General features: G+C 41.1%; 1 protein-coding gene across 1 annotated transcript in view; it reads right to left on the reverse strand.

Annotated features, from left to right (window-relative positions):
• Nucleotides 1-9,082: 9,082 nt before the first annotated feature.
• The window catches only part of SORBS2 (sorbin and SH3 domain containing 2), a 399,410-nt gene continuing 393,701 nt past the window's right edge, over nucleotides 9,083-14,791 (reverse strand). Inside the window, exons 31-32 of the mRNA XM_084856622.1 lie at nucleotides 13,043-13,149; nucleotides 9,083-11,707 (exon numbers count right to left, since the gene is read on the reverse strand). Coding sequence (XP_084712748.1) covers nucleotides 11,646-11,707; nucleotides 13,043-13,149 — 169 coding nt within the window. The 3' untranslated portion in view covers nucleotides 9,083-11,645. The remainder of the gene's footprint in view (nucleotides 11,708-13,042; nucleotides 13,150-14,791) is intronic.

Genomic DNA, 14,791 nt, shown 5'->3' on the forward strand with positions numbered 1-14,791 from the left:
TTGGGCCAGTCTCACACTCTCAGCCCAACCTACCTCACAGCGTTGTTGTGAGGATAAAATGGAGAGGAGGAGGAGGAGAATGTAAGCCGCCTTGGGTTCCTTGCAAGAGGAAAAAAGGCGGGATAGAAATGCAATCAATCAATCAATAAAATTTAAACAGAAAAACATGTATTTATTTAAAATATTTTTTGGCTGCCTTTCAGGACAGGAGCCCTCCCAAGGCGGCTTAGCACAATAAAATACATAAAACAGTTAAAATATTAAAAACGATAAAAACATAAAGACAGTAAAATACCAATAAAACCAAGTCCCGCCATTCCCCAGGCAGCATCTTTAGGCTGCATGTTTCCTGGGAGTAAGCTCAATTGAACTTAATGGGGCTTCGTTTCGAGGAGACATGCACAGGATTGTGCTGTTAATTATTCATCTGTTCATAAATAAAGGCGTCTTCTCCTGCTTGCCCGGCCTGGCCTTTCCTCTGTTGGCTCCCCTGTGTTGAATTGTAGAGAGGGCCCTGTTTGCCTGGTTTGCAAAAACGCCAGGTGCATTGATGGCTTCCAAATAAATAGTCATAATGCACCAAGATATTTATCTAGGATAAATAATTATTTTAATGAGGCAATTTGCAAAACAGTAACTTCCCTGCCATTCATAGCACTCCTCATTCCTTTAAACTAAATTACTTAGCCCTCATCCATTATTTTCTTTTACATTTGAAATGACTGCTAAAATATTTTTTTATTTATTCATTCATTCATTCATTTTAGTTATCTAAATGTGTTTACTCTGCCTTCTGGCCAAGACGAAAGGTCAGATTTCACACAATTTGCATCCCACCTGTCTTTCAAGTGATTCAGAGTAGCATACATGGGGTTATCCTAGTTTATCACAACAATCGTGTGAGGTAAATTAGACTGACAAGAGTGTCCAAGGCCACCCAGGCTATAATCCTGTTCCCATTTATCTGGGGGTAAGACCCACTGAATTCAATGGGACTTACTTCTGAGTAAAAAATGGGAGCTTCCTAGCTGAGTAGGGATTTCAATCCAGATCTCCCCATCCAAATCGTATGCTCTCTTCACTGCACATAATCTCAAACTTGATTTGATATCATACAGAATTTCATTTTTCTTCTTTTGTTATTTAATGGAGGATGGAAGTCCTGGCAGGCATTGGTACCACAGAACAAAATTACAAAGGACACTGGGTGGTAATTGGACCAACTACTGTTTAAAGTGTTATGAAAAAGTATTTGCAAGGAAGCTCTTAATGCGGACCAGTTACCCCTTTGGGGATTAATTCATTACAGTTCTGGAGGAGATGTAGATTAGTGGTAGGTCACCTTCTTTACTTGAAGGTGGTACCAAGTTCACTCAGTCCCTGGAGTGAGATACATGCACAAATGGGGTTAGGATTAACCTGATGAAAGGCAAGCTCCCCTGCACGGAGAGTACTCTGTGTGTGTGTCAGAATCTGTATGCCAGCCTTCCCCAACACCCTCCATATGGGTTGAACTACAATTCCCATCATCCCCAGCTAGGATGGCCAGTGGAGGGCACCAGGTTGGGGAAGGCTGATGTACCCAGACAAACCAGCGTTGGGAGTTTGGAGATGGTCCTGAGTAATAGGTGCCATTTATATTTTTAAAAATGTGGGATCGACCATTGTATGCTTGTTTCTCCATCCCAGCAACCCTTGGGAGAGTCATGGGTGCAACTTCAAACCATCTCAATACCTGACACAGCCCATTTTGAATGTCTGCAGCCCCCTCCCATGTTCTCTCTTAAGACTGTAACTAGATGGGGATTCTGTGGCTTGAACAACAGCCGCTTCCCTCTCCCCCTTTTGCTTTGTTTAACATCTTGCTTGATGGAGTTCTGGACAATTCAAAAGCTTGCACACGATTTTGTGACCTTTAGCTGGCCTAATAAGGGTACTGCCCAAATACAGATTTTGGTTTTTTTCCTGTGGCCAACATGGCTGCCTTTTTCTTTGGAAGCTGTTTTGTCATTTACGTAGCTCATTGTTGCAGAACGACACCATAAGTAACTGGTGCAGCCGTGCTTGTTAATATCCACTTTGTTCATCACTGAACACTTTCTAAATGTTACTTACAGATTTTATGTTATGTAGTACGGGACTTCCTTTGGCAACAAGCAAACAAACTGTGGTATGTGTCATAGCGTGTTGTTCTGAACTCTTTGACAACCTCATAGGCTAATCTATTGAACAGGGATCAAGTTGATCACAGGGCTGACTTAGCCTCCCGTCAATGGTGATGCAGGATCTTTTGCATTTTCACAGCGTGGGGTGGGCATTAGTAGATTTGGGGCACAATCCTATGTCATGTTCAAGCCTCAATGAAGTTCTTTTTCATTTCTTTCATTTGAGAGATGGCTTAACACTTTAGCCATTGTTGCTATGGAAAGATTGGCCATGTTTATTGGCCCCTAACATACAGCGGCAGCTGCAAGACAAATATGGTGGCATGTTTTCAGTCCACAGATGGGATGCAAGCCAGCATTTTGGCAGCTACAGAGTCTAGTTAGTCATGCTGAGGCTTTTCAGTGCATTGTCATCTGTAGCTGTCCAGATTGCTATAGAAGAGGGGGTATGTTTTCCCCAAACCCCATTTCTCGCAACATAGAGTTGTGAGATTAGCCAGTATTACTAGGTTCTCAGGTTATCTGTATCAGACCTGCAGCATTGCCTCCCCTCATACTTGCCTTCCCCGATTGCCTTCCATTGCCCCTTCTTTGCCCCTGTGATGTTTTTCCTGTGGTTTGCATGCATGTACGTACAAGAAGCAGCCATGGGGCACTGAGAAGGAAGATGAACATGTCCCTTGAAAAGGCAAACTTGTGCACCTTAAGTAAGTAAACACAGGGAGCTGCTCCATCTTGCTGCTTGAAATGACAAGCTGTCATGCCTGTGCACAAAGAAATAATATGACTCGATTGTTTGGTGTTGTTGTTTTAATGCTCAGCTAAATGGTCAGAGTTTCATAAGATGAAATGGTAATGTTAATTAGGGTTGCCAGATCAAACCGTCTATTGCTGTTTTATCAGGGGTGGGCAACTTTTGGCCTTCCGGATGTTTTGGCCTATAGCTCCCATGATCCCTCACCATTGGCTATGCTGGCGAGGGCTGATGGGAGTTGTAGGCCAAAAAAGCATCTGGAGGGCCCCAATTTGCTCACCCTTGGTAAGAGCAAATAGGGACTGGCTCTCTATATAAACTACTCTGGAGAAGTACAAGATATGAGAAATATTTTCAGTACTGCATATATTTCCACTTACTATCTTAAAAAAGTAACAGGCAGTCACAGCAAGGCAAAATCCCCATGTATCTTGCCTGAATTAAATTTGGCTCTTTTTGCACTCATAGTTAATTCGTGGCTGAGAAGGCTGTTGTGAAAGATCAGAAAAATGCAGGAAAATATGAGGAGGAATGTGCGTGATGTTTGAACTTGTCTGTGTGATATTTCACTTGTAAACACTTTAGGGCACAATCCAGCCAAAGCTAAGCACTTTTCAATAGGAAAGATTTAAGCACCTGCTCAACCCTTCAATTGAATTCAGTGACACATGCAATGGCTTCATTTTGGGCTGGATGGTGCTCTTACACGTTAAATCCTTCAGGAATGCAACAATTCATGTTTAGTTTCTGATCCTGCAGTTTCTGAGATGCACTCTGGGTTGCTGTGCTAAAAATGGTAAGTTCAGACATATCCTCAGCAGGGAACGAAAGCCAGGCAGAGTACACTTGCCATAAGCTGTTAGGGTCAAATGTACAGTCACTGTTTGCATTGTGAGCATTTGTTATGGAACGTAAGTACTCTCTGATAACCATTTGCAGAGGCCAAAATGAGTTCCACATACCTCAGTCTATATTACACTGAACAGCATTCTTAAAAAGTCAAATGTTTCTACTTATTTGTCATTTTTCACACGCACACACACACACACACACACACTCACTGCTTCAGCTTTAGAACCCTCTTCTGATTGCATAAGACTTAGCTGGGGAATCTATATTTCCCCCCTCCAGATTCTGCAGCAAGGAAATGGTAATTCTGAAATCATTATTTCAAAGTTGGTAACACATTTCATCTCAGGCGGGGGAACTAAGAACATTCTTACATACATGCAAAGAAATGAACTAATACAGCCCCTTTCCATTAAAATAACAGATACTGCAATCCTAGGCATATTTACTCAGAAGTAAGGTCCATTGTGTTGAATGAGGCTTACTCTCAGGCAGATGTGTTTAGGATTACAGCCAGAAGTTGTTATGGAACCTTCTCCCCCAGGGCTGACCCTACCACTAGGTGAAGCGAGGCAGTTGCTTCAGATGACAGCTCCTGGGGGATCCGGGGGGCAGAAGTGAGGTCAAACAGAGCTATAGGTCCTACACAGCCTGCCCTGCACCCCCTAAGTTACCTCGCTGCCCCTCAGGTGTGGTGGAGGATGCCGTCCCATTGCCAGTGTTGAAGTAAGATTCAACTATCATTCAAGTCACTTCTGTATGTAGAATGGTAGAGGGTTCCATGCTGACTTAGCATGGTTGGAATTGTAGTTGAAAACATCTGGAGGACCCCAATTTGAGGAAGGCTGACCTAGAAGGATTGCAGTTGTTTCTTGATAAGGCAACAAGTATCTTTATCCTAAGTCTCTTTTACTGGTCAGTAAATTCCATTGATTTCAATATGTGCCTTACTTTCATGCATAGGAGCTGAGCTTTAAAATGAAAAGATGTAATGTGTACCAAATTTCTTGAGTTCTTTAATAGATAGGTTGATTATTTATTTCTCTTGTGGCCTTTAATAGAGGTGTGAGAAAGTGGGAAGAGGATAATGCTCACCTGTTCAAAAAGATCTCATGCTTACAAGTTAAAAAAAAAATACAGATGAATCAGTGTTAATGTAAGAGCAGGGCCGGGGGGACCTTTAGTAAGTCTTATACCAGCTGGAGTTCTGAAACATCTTGGGGCACTGCCTGTGTTTATCCCTGCTTCACGTTACAGTCCCCCATGCTGGGACACAGCCCTTCCCTGGAAGGAAACTCAAGTCTCAATGATGGAAGAGCTTGAGCACTCCCACTGAGTGAGAGTCCAGGAGAGTCCTCTGCTCTCTCCTGGAGTGTGCTCAAGTTCATTTTTTATGGAAGAGGTGCAACTAAAAAATATATTTAGCCACATTTGCTATTTGGATAGTCACATTTACAGAAAACAGGAAGGCATGTGCAGCAATATAGATGGCCAGCAAAACTTTTTCAGATAATCAGGACTGGGGGCTGAGAAGCAAATAAACTCTAGATATTGTAAGGCACCATCTGCAGGTGCCCCAGCACCTCAGAAGGGCCCTCTGCAGATGTAAGCCCTGCTCCCAACTTTTAACACTATTCACAAAGCAGTGTTGATGATCACACAAGCATCCTGGCACTGGTAAGTTAATTAAGGGTGCAATCCTATGTGTCTTTAGACAGAAAGAAGTCCTACAACTTCCAGCATTCCCCAGCCAGCATGGCTGGTTGAGGAATGCTGGGGGTTATAGGATTTTTTTCTGTAAATGACAACAACATGCAGTATTTATAGAACTCTTAGGACACAATCCTATGCATGTTTAGACAATAAAGTCCTACGACTCCCAGCATTCGTCAGCCAGCAGGGGAATGCTGGGAGTTGTAGGACTCTTTTCTGTCTAAACATGCATAGAGTACTTTGTACACATTGCTTTACATCTTTTCAATCCTTTCAAGTCAGTCTGTTATCCCTATGTTGCAGATGGGAGGCGGAAGAAGAAGAAAAGAGAGGGAGGGTTGCCTTAGGCCTCCTAGTGCTTTCACAGTAGACACTATCGTATGTTTGTCGATTCATGTGTCACTCTCTTAGCCACTACATTACATAAGAAGAGCTGTGCTGCTCTCAAGAAAAGACAGGCCTGCTTGTGGACCAAAGTTTTACTCATATTCCAGTTCATGGCTCCCTTATAAGCCCTCTGTTCCAACACCAGAACCCCAAAACAGGACCTGAGTAATGCGCATGATGATCTCACTGTATGAGCAGACTCACATTAGAGTGATCCTTCAGGTACTCTCATGAATGGGGGGGGGGGAACGGCTAAATTCATAAATAAAATATGTATTTTTTTTTTAAGCCAGTTGCTAAAGCTATCTGCATGCATGTGCTCCATGCCAATGGTTGAACCCAAGGAGACATTTCAATTCAGAGAGAATGAAACTGCAGTGCCAAAGTGTAGACAGCTAAGGCGAGGGCTATGTATACTCTGCACTTCCACACAAACACTATGGCAAGTGCTGATTCCAGGGTCTTGCACGCAATGTGGAATGTGGAGAATGTCATGTCATCTGTGATCATCCTTGGCAGAGCGATGCCATGTCTGATCTGGGTTCTGACACAGAGGTTTCCCCTCGAGCAAAATAGCATTCACTGGCCGAACAGCGCTGCAGAACAGTTGTTCACTGGCATGGAACGTGTTAAGTTTCTTTTCACTCTGCACACTTAGCAGTACATTTTGTCCTTGGAGAGCTACATGGTAACCCGGCTGCGGGCCATTTGGTTCCTTTCCTGGACTCAAGAATTCATAGAAATGGCAAACCCTCTCTTTGGGGTTTGCTAGCCACAGTAAGCACCCACAAGAGAGCTGTTGTAATGTCATGGCAAAGAAAAGGGCAACCAAAACGACTGAGGGGCTGGAGCAACTTCCCTGCGAGGATAGAGGATTGGGGTCTTTTTATCTTAGATAAAAGGCAAGTAAGCAGGGACATGCTAGAGGGGTACAAAATTATGAATGGAGAAAGTGGACAGAGAAATGTTTCTCCCCCTCTCTCATGCTACTAAAACCCAAAGTCATCCCATTAAATGAATGGATAGGAGATTCAGGACAGATAAGGGGAAGCTTTTCACACATAGTTCAGCTATGGAATTTGCTACTACAAAATGTAGTGGTGGCCACCAACTTGGGTGGCTTTAAAAGGGGATTAGACAAATTCATGGAGGAAAAGGCTTTCAATGGCTACTGATCATGCTGGCTATGTATTACTTTCAGTAGCAGCAGCAGTATGTCTCTCAATGCCAGTTGCTGGGAAACACAAGCAGGAGGGTATTATTGCGCTCATGACGCGATTGTGGGTTTCCCATAGGCAACCAGTTGGCCTCTGTGGGAACAGAATGCTGGACTGTTCACTTGGTCTGACCCAGAAGAACTCTTCTTATGTAATGTAGTGGCTAAGACAGTGACATGAATCGACAAACATACGATAGAGTCTACTATGACAGCACTAGGAGGCCTAAGGCAACCCTCCCTCTCTCTCTTTTCTTCTTCTGCCTCCCATCTGCAACATGGGTATAAAAGACTGACTTGAAAGGATTGAAAAGATGTAAGGCAGTGTGTTCAAAGTACTCTATGCATGTTTAGATAGAAATGCATCCTACTGGCTGAGGAATGCTGGGAGTTGTAGGACTTTATTGTCTAAACATGCATAGGATTGTGTCCTAAGAGTTCTTTAATACTACATGTTGTTATTTACAGAAAAAAAAATCCTATCACTTGTGGATTTCATCTAAATGTTTCCTTTTAAAAATGGCAAGATACGTAAATTGTGTAAGCAATTTGCCTATCTTGGGCAAATTACGGCCATATAGAGCATATTTTATGCAAATTGCAGCCATAAAGTGCTTAGTTATGCATAAATTGCAGCTTTATCATATGAAACACAAACGTAAACAGCCTGATCTGTTTTTCTGACTGGAGCTCTTTATACTCGGAAGAGTTATCTTGATGTAGATGCTGTTTATGTTAGGAATAAACCCTTCAATGATGTTCACATGATGGTCCCTGAATATTACACAGGTCAATTTGGCACATGCTGTCTATCATGATTAAAAGTAGGGCCACACAGATCCATTCCAGTATGGAGTGCTTCAGAGTCCAAGATTAAAAAAAGAAATTGCCTGTGTGTTGGTATAGCAGAACACATTGAGTTTATTGTAAGTAGGGATGAACTAACCTATCAGTTGCCCTTTCTCCCACATTTGAAAAATTTAAAAATATCAAGTTTTTTCCATAATGTTTATGAAGAAATTTGTGAAATTTGGTAAGTTCCTAATAAAAAAACCTGAACAAAATTCTCACCTATCCCTGATGGTTAGCCTCTTTTCACATTCTTGAGGCCTGGAGCTGAGCAAAGTTTAATGGAAGGAAATCCATTTTCATTTGCCTTTTCTGCTACTGGAGCTAAGCTGTGTGCTTTGCCATCAGCAAATTGGAACCATATCAGTTTGTGTGACATGATTCCATTTGTGACCTACACCTTCGCCCATTTTTCTTTGTGTAATCATTGTTCCTGATAAAAGAGGGTGAAACATCTGTGGGTAGTTTTTCTTTTTAAAGACTGCAGAAGCATTAAAAATACTCCCCCCACCCATACCATAAGCTTTTGCTAAACAAGTAGAACAGCCATAAAGTTATTCTCTCTCTCTCTCTCTCTCTGTGTGTGTGTTACACAGCTTCAGTATGAAGCCACATGCAATTTTCAATACATATACATTATAATGAAATTACATCTGGTTGCACTGGAATATTGTTACTATCTTATCTCCTACTGTTATTAATTTTCCATTAATGTATATTTCAGTACATGGGAAAGCAACCTTCGGAATGATAGCTTATTTATTGTAGCAAAAAAAGAAGTGGTGTGTGAACATACTACAAATCTACATCATCTATAATCACCTTCCCAACTGTGGCTGTGCTGAAAGATAGTTACATATCCCACTGGCTTCACAACAGGAGCCAGGACTTTGCTTTCTCCATGATGCCTCGCTACTTTAGAGGGTGATGAATCTTGCTGCTCAGTATTTTAATTCCAACCTATTAAGCTTAAATGTGTGATGCTCTACCTCAGCCCACCAGATGTTTTGGACTACAGCTCCCATTTGCCCCAATCAACATGGACATTGTTCAGGGATGATGAGAGTGATAGTCCAACATACCTGGTGGGGCACCACCTTGGACAAGGCTTCTCTACTGTAAGGATGATAATCAAGGAGACACAGCCATATACTCCAAGCAAATTTTATTAGAAGTCTATTCAAGGAAAAAAACACAGAGACCCTTTGCATGTAAGAATTCAAAGTCAATTACCTGAAAGCCAGGTATGAAAAACTTGTTCTATTAAAATCAGATACAGAGTAGAAACAGTGCTTTTTTTAAAATATCACAGGCAACAGACATTTAAGTCTTCCATCATAAATGGCATCAAAGATGAGTATTAATTTCACAGCAAAGCTGCATGCACATCTAGTTTATAATGGAAAGCCTCTGAAATATAAAGCTTTTGCCATGAAACTTGCAGTAATAAAGGTATGCTGCACAAAGATGTTTCTTTATCTGTCTTGTTGACATTTCTCCATAATAAAGACATATGTACAATTTTTAAAGATTTGGCTGGTAAAACCATATTATAATTCATAAAACTTTTGCATCAAATGCTATTTTACAGAATTGCACTCTCCAAATGTGCTTATTCACTGGGGGGTGGGGCAAGTAAAGAAAGTGAGGAGATGATGTTTTATTAGTGGAAGAGGGTAGGTTGAAGATCACATAACTTGATTTTTCTTCTCCAAAAAATGAACAATAAAATGGCTCTGTACAAAAAAAAGCAAACATATGTACAAAATGCTACAAGCCTACAAAGTTGTGAGTTCTGTCCTTTACCACAAGAGAAATGCAGTAATAGGTTTTTGTTTTTTTGCCTTCTATAAGGTGCCAGCAAAACCAACTCTGGACTGCTTTGCAAAAAGCCATAGATATGGTAAGTCATGTGTTTTCCATCATACACTATTTATGCCTATTTTTGCATACAGAAAACAAATAACTCTGTATTCGATACTATTCCACCGATGAAAATCCACCCACATGTACCAGTTTTCATGTTTGTGCCTTTTGTTTCTTTTTTTTTAATACTATATTGCTAGAAAGAAAATATAGTTCAGGTCTGTTAATTTATGTGGATACATATGTAGCAAAGTAATAGCATTAAGTGATACTTTCTGTGGATCCCCCCCCCACACACACCAGTGACTATGCTACCATAAAACTGTGTACTAACATTGCTTTTTTGTTGTTCAAATGTCATATGATAAATAAATGTTGAAAACTGGACATTCAGACACTGTTGCACTCACAATATATTTTTGATATAGCAGAAAAACATTTCCTTGTTGACTTGCTTCATAATTGTTCATGATTTCCCAGTATTGTTGTTTTCTGCATTTCCTTAATGTTAAGCAGCAAACATGTTTTCCTTTGGATAAGCTTCAGATGTTAAAAATGTGTACAAATTCAGGACACATGCTTCCGGTAATTATACACATCATGTGGGAACTTGCACAGTTTCCCTGTAGAGAGAAGCATATGCTGTAATTGCACTGGGGGCATCCACTTCTCCCTGCAGAGAGATGCACACATCTCTCTTCACTTAGGACATCCATCTATGCAAAGACAGGAAGTGGGACCTGCTCATGTTTCCTGCATTTGTACATATTAATTAATGTATGATGAGGAGACTTGCACATTTTCCTTACGGAAAGACCTCACTGCATTGGGAGCATCTTCCTCTTCCCACAAAGAGATGCATGCTTCTCTACTTCAGGCATTAAGGGTGGAAGCCTATGCATGTTTAGACAGAAAAAAATCTCACTACTCCCAGCATTCCCCAGCCAGGAATGTTGGGAATAGTAGGACTTTTTTCTGTCTAAACATGCACAGGATTGTGCTCAAATACGTGCAGATACAGGAAGTGCAAATTGTGCTTCCTGTATTTGCACATATCATTCATGAGTAAAGCTGCCCTTACTTGGGGAAAAAAGGAGATTTAACCCATTTATGACTCCCATTGGCCCAAGTCTTATGAAATCTTTGAGATCCACCTGGAAACCATAGCTTATCAAGTGTTCTTTTAATAGTAATTCCCCTTTTGATTTATTCCTGCTTGAAATTTTTTACAACCACTCTGCATATGTTGCAACATACAAGGGCATGGAAACGATATATTTTATTAATTATCTTATATTGCAAATGGGTCAAAACAGGCAAACTTGTGACACAGCAAAACGAAAGCAACGTATGCTGCTGAGCTTAAAAAGAACGTGAAAACTTAAAACAAATAGTTTTAAAAGTAGCAAACCACAACCTGCTCTATATATGAAGTGAAATCAGATAATAAACATTTTTCTTAAGGATAGTACTGCAAATTCATCCAAATAATATTGGTAACTCCTCAAAGTGTCACAATCCACCTTCCATGACGCCTTTTCTTATTTGCATGTTTCAAATTGGTAGCAGCAGGGAAATATTTAATGCACAAAAAATATGTACTAAACGTTGGACTAATTCCTCTTGTTTCATAAAAGCTCAGTGATCCCATCATAACTGTTACGATAATACTGCTGGCTGGCGGATGAAGATGGGAATGGTGAAGATGAACTAGATGACTTCTACCTGGAATTGCAAAGCAGGAAAACAGAAGGCTGGTGGAGCATGTTTTCTAGCAGCTTTATATGCAGATGTGTTGCAGAGATGCAGCATAAATAAGTAGGAAAACCCCCAAATAAACAACATTTCACAGCCTCTTGACATAGTTTCCAGGGAAAGTACCAAAGAATTTTGTTCTTCTGGAGGTTCCTGAAAGTAGAAGTAATAAGTGAAACATGGCAGTAGTAGTAACATATTCCTTTTAAAGACAGCCTTTACATTTCATTTTAGGGCACCATTAGCACATTCAATGCTGTATCATTTGGAAAACATGGAAGACACTGGATTGCAAAGGGAATTCTATATGGGAGTAATTCAATAAAACAATAAGTATGAATTATGGAGAACTGTGTTCTAATCAAAGGTACCATAGAAGTTTTCACTGCAGCAGCTCACACTGCTGAAGAGACAAGCCACCTATAAAAGTAAATGTAGCATGCCTCTTCAGCAGTTGAAATTTCAAAGAAACCTCCAGCAATATCCATGGTTCTTGCCCAACTGGGGGTTTTTTTTGGAGGGGAGGGGGGACTGTGGCTTGTAGCAGGGAGCAACTGTTAATCAAATTATTGTATTAGGTATGATCTAAGTAGGCGGGACACAGATTATATCAATCATTTTTAAAATTAATATAATAAGTTATACAATTCACTTTTCATCACTCCAATTCAGCAGGTATTTGTGCAGGTATTTCATTTTGAAAGTTAAGCTCCCAAAGGTGGTAGGGGATCCCCATTCACATAAGTGGAATGGGTAGGGGTGTGTGTGTGTGTGTGAGTGAGTGAGTGTGTATGTGTGTGTGTGTGTGAGAGAGAGAGAAAGAGAGAGAGATGGTTTTTCCATCCACCAAAGTGAATGAGGAAGTCAGTTATGACCAATGCCTAGCAGGTGGTAATATCAGGCCAATATTGCTTGGGGAGGGAACTGAGCTGAAAATGCCGCCACCTTTGTAGTGCATGGGGATTCTGAGGGGGCTCTCAAGTCAAGCAAGGCATCCGCTAGTTAGGAGCAGAAAGCTGAACACACACTGCCTGTGACCTAGCCAAGCCTCATGCAGAATGTGCACCTTGCCAATCAGCTTCTCATGCTGGGGCCCAAAACGTCCTACATTGCTGGCAGTTGTGCTGCTGTATGACCAGGGACTCTGATGCAAATGGCAATGGGGGGCTGAACAGGCAAGGTTGGATTTGGGGAGTCCTCTGAGGGTATCCTGCCCAGAAAAAAGATGGAGCTGGCCCTGTGTTGGAGTTCCCTGTGTGCATCAAAGCATCTGCAGAACTCTGGACTGGGGGGTATTGTGTCTGAAGGGAAACAAGGATGCTGCATTCAGTCTTAAAGGTTTCTGAGATGTTCCAAGTGGGTTCAGAGTTACTGTGGTGATCACATTATGTCTGGTTTGCCAGCCATAAAGTATTCAATAATATAGCTATATAATCTCTGAGATAGTACATATATCCTAAAGCACAACTAAATTTAAAATAAACATACCCACAAACCATCCATCATCACATTTTTCCATCACATCAATGACATCTCCCTCTCTGAGCTCCAATTCATCTTCGTTCCTAGGAGTATAGTTATACAGAACCTGAAACCTTAAACAGGACAAACGGATGCATTTAAAGAAAAAAAAAATTGAGCACCTTGCACTTTCACTAGAGAAGCTTGTTAAATACTCCTTTGAAGAGAAAAAATAAGTAAGCTACTAGTAAAGTTTACGGAAAAGGCAAAGACAGATGCAAGGCCCATTTTAAGAGCAATCCACAAACTAGTTAAGCAGAGTATTTGGGCTAAAATGGACTTTGGTGACATCACTGGGAAGTAAAAAGCTTAAGTCCTAGAATTCTGCTAAAGTCAGTTCCTCATAAGGGTGCTATGGAGGATGTTAAACTGGGTTTCTAGGCAGGGACAGTATGGTAAATAACATACTGGATGGATTCATGGGATCAGGAAATATATCAGTTCATTTTTTTTTCATGCTCCTTATCTCAAATTGTGCACAGATTTGCTTCGGAAGCCTCCAAGGAATGGAATTCCTCCCACACAAAGAACCATTGTTTTTGTGCCACCTTAGTAGCAGATCAATGTACCCCTTGGAAGCCTATCTGCAGATGGAGAATATGGATTGAGATGCAGTCCTATTTCTTTCAAGTAAGCATGGATAGGATTGTTGCCTACATTAGTTTACATGGTATCTGGGTATGGTCTGAGGGCACATGATGCAGCCACCTCGTTGAAGCCAAGCAGGTTTGGAGCTGGTCAGGGCCTGGATGGGAGAAAGTCTGTACTCTCTGCCTTGAGTTCCATGATAGAAGAAAGGTGAAATATAAAATGTACTAAATAATACAGAGAAATAACTATTCAGTTTAATAAAGAGATGGTCAGTGTAGTGCTAAGAGACTCAGCTACGAATCAGGAAGTCTCCAGTTCAAATCTTGCCTCTACCATTAATTCACTAGGTAGCCTTAAGTAAGTTGCTCTCTTTTACCCTCAGTTTCTGCATCTGCAATATGGGGGATAATAATACTAAGTGCGCAATCCTATGCCTGTTTAGACAGAAAAAAGGCCTACAACTCCCAGCATTCCCCTAAGGATTAGAACTAAGACAAGGTACATGAATTGCTTTGAATACTGGAAAGTGCTATACAGATGTTTATGATGTTGATGATGATGATTTAGTTAGCTTGCCAATGGGGATATCAACTACAATTTATGTCTGTTCATTTTTCCATAACTCCCTTCGCATTCTCTTGTAGATAACTCCCCCTGCCCCACCCAAGCCAACAGTGTACTCCTTTGCCACAGAGAATCCAGACATCTTTCCTCAAGACAGGGGTTTGCACAACACCATAAGCCATGGTGGGTTGTGAGCCATGTTTGTTTCAGAGTGGCTGCCATTTTGTGGACTGTTGGTTTCCATGGATTAAAATGTGCCTCATTCTGTGCTAGACTGTGGCATTGCTTCTTATTTCTCTGCTTACAGCACTATTACAGGATGTCCTGTAGCTCAGTGATAAAGATCTAATACACAGAGCAGTCAGATCTTGCACTTCATTACAAGTGAGATCTGAAACAAAACACTGCAATGTGGAGTATTCCACATTCCAGCCATGGTCATGCTTTCTTCTGCAATACTGCATTCCATTCCCCCTCTCTACTGGTTTTCCATTTTCCCCACCAACACACACTCATGGACACTGAACATGCCTCAGGCCTCATTGGGCTAATATTTTTTGT

Source organism: Heloderma suspectum, chromosome 5 (genome assembly GCF_057233095.1).
Source record: "Heloderma suspectum isolate Gila_16-S chromosome 5, 16-S_ref, whole genome shotgun sequence".
In the NCBI taxonomy this organism is placed as follows: Eukaryota; Metazoa; Chordata; class Lepidosauria; order Squamata; family Helodermatidae; genus Heloderma; species Heloderma suspectum.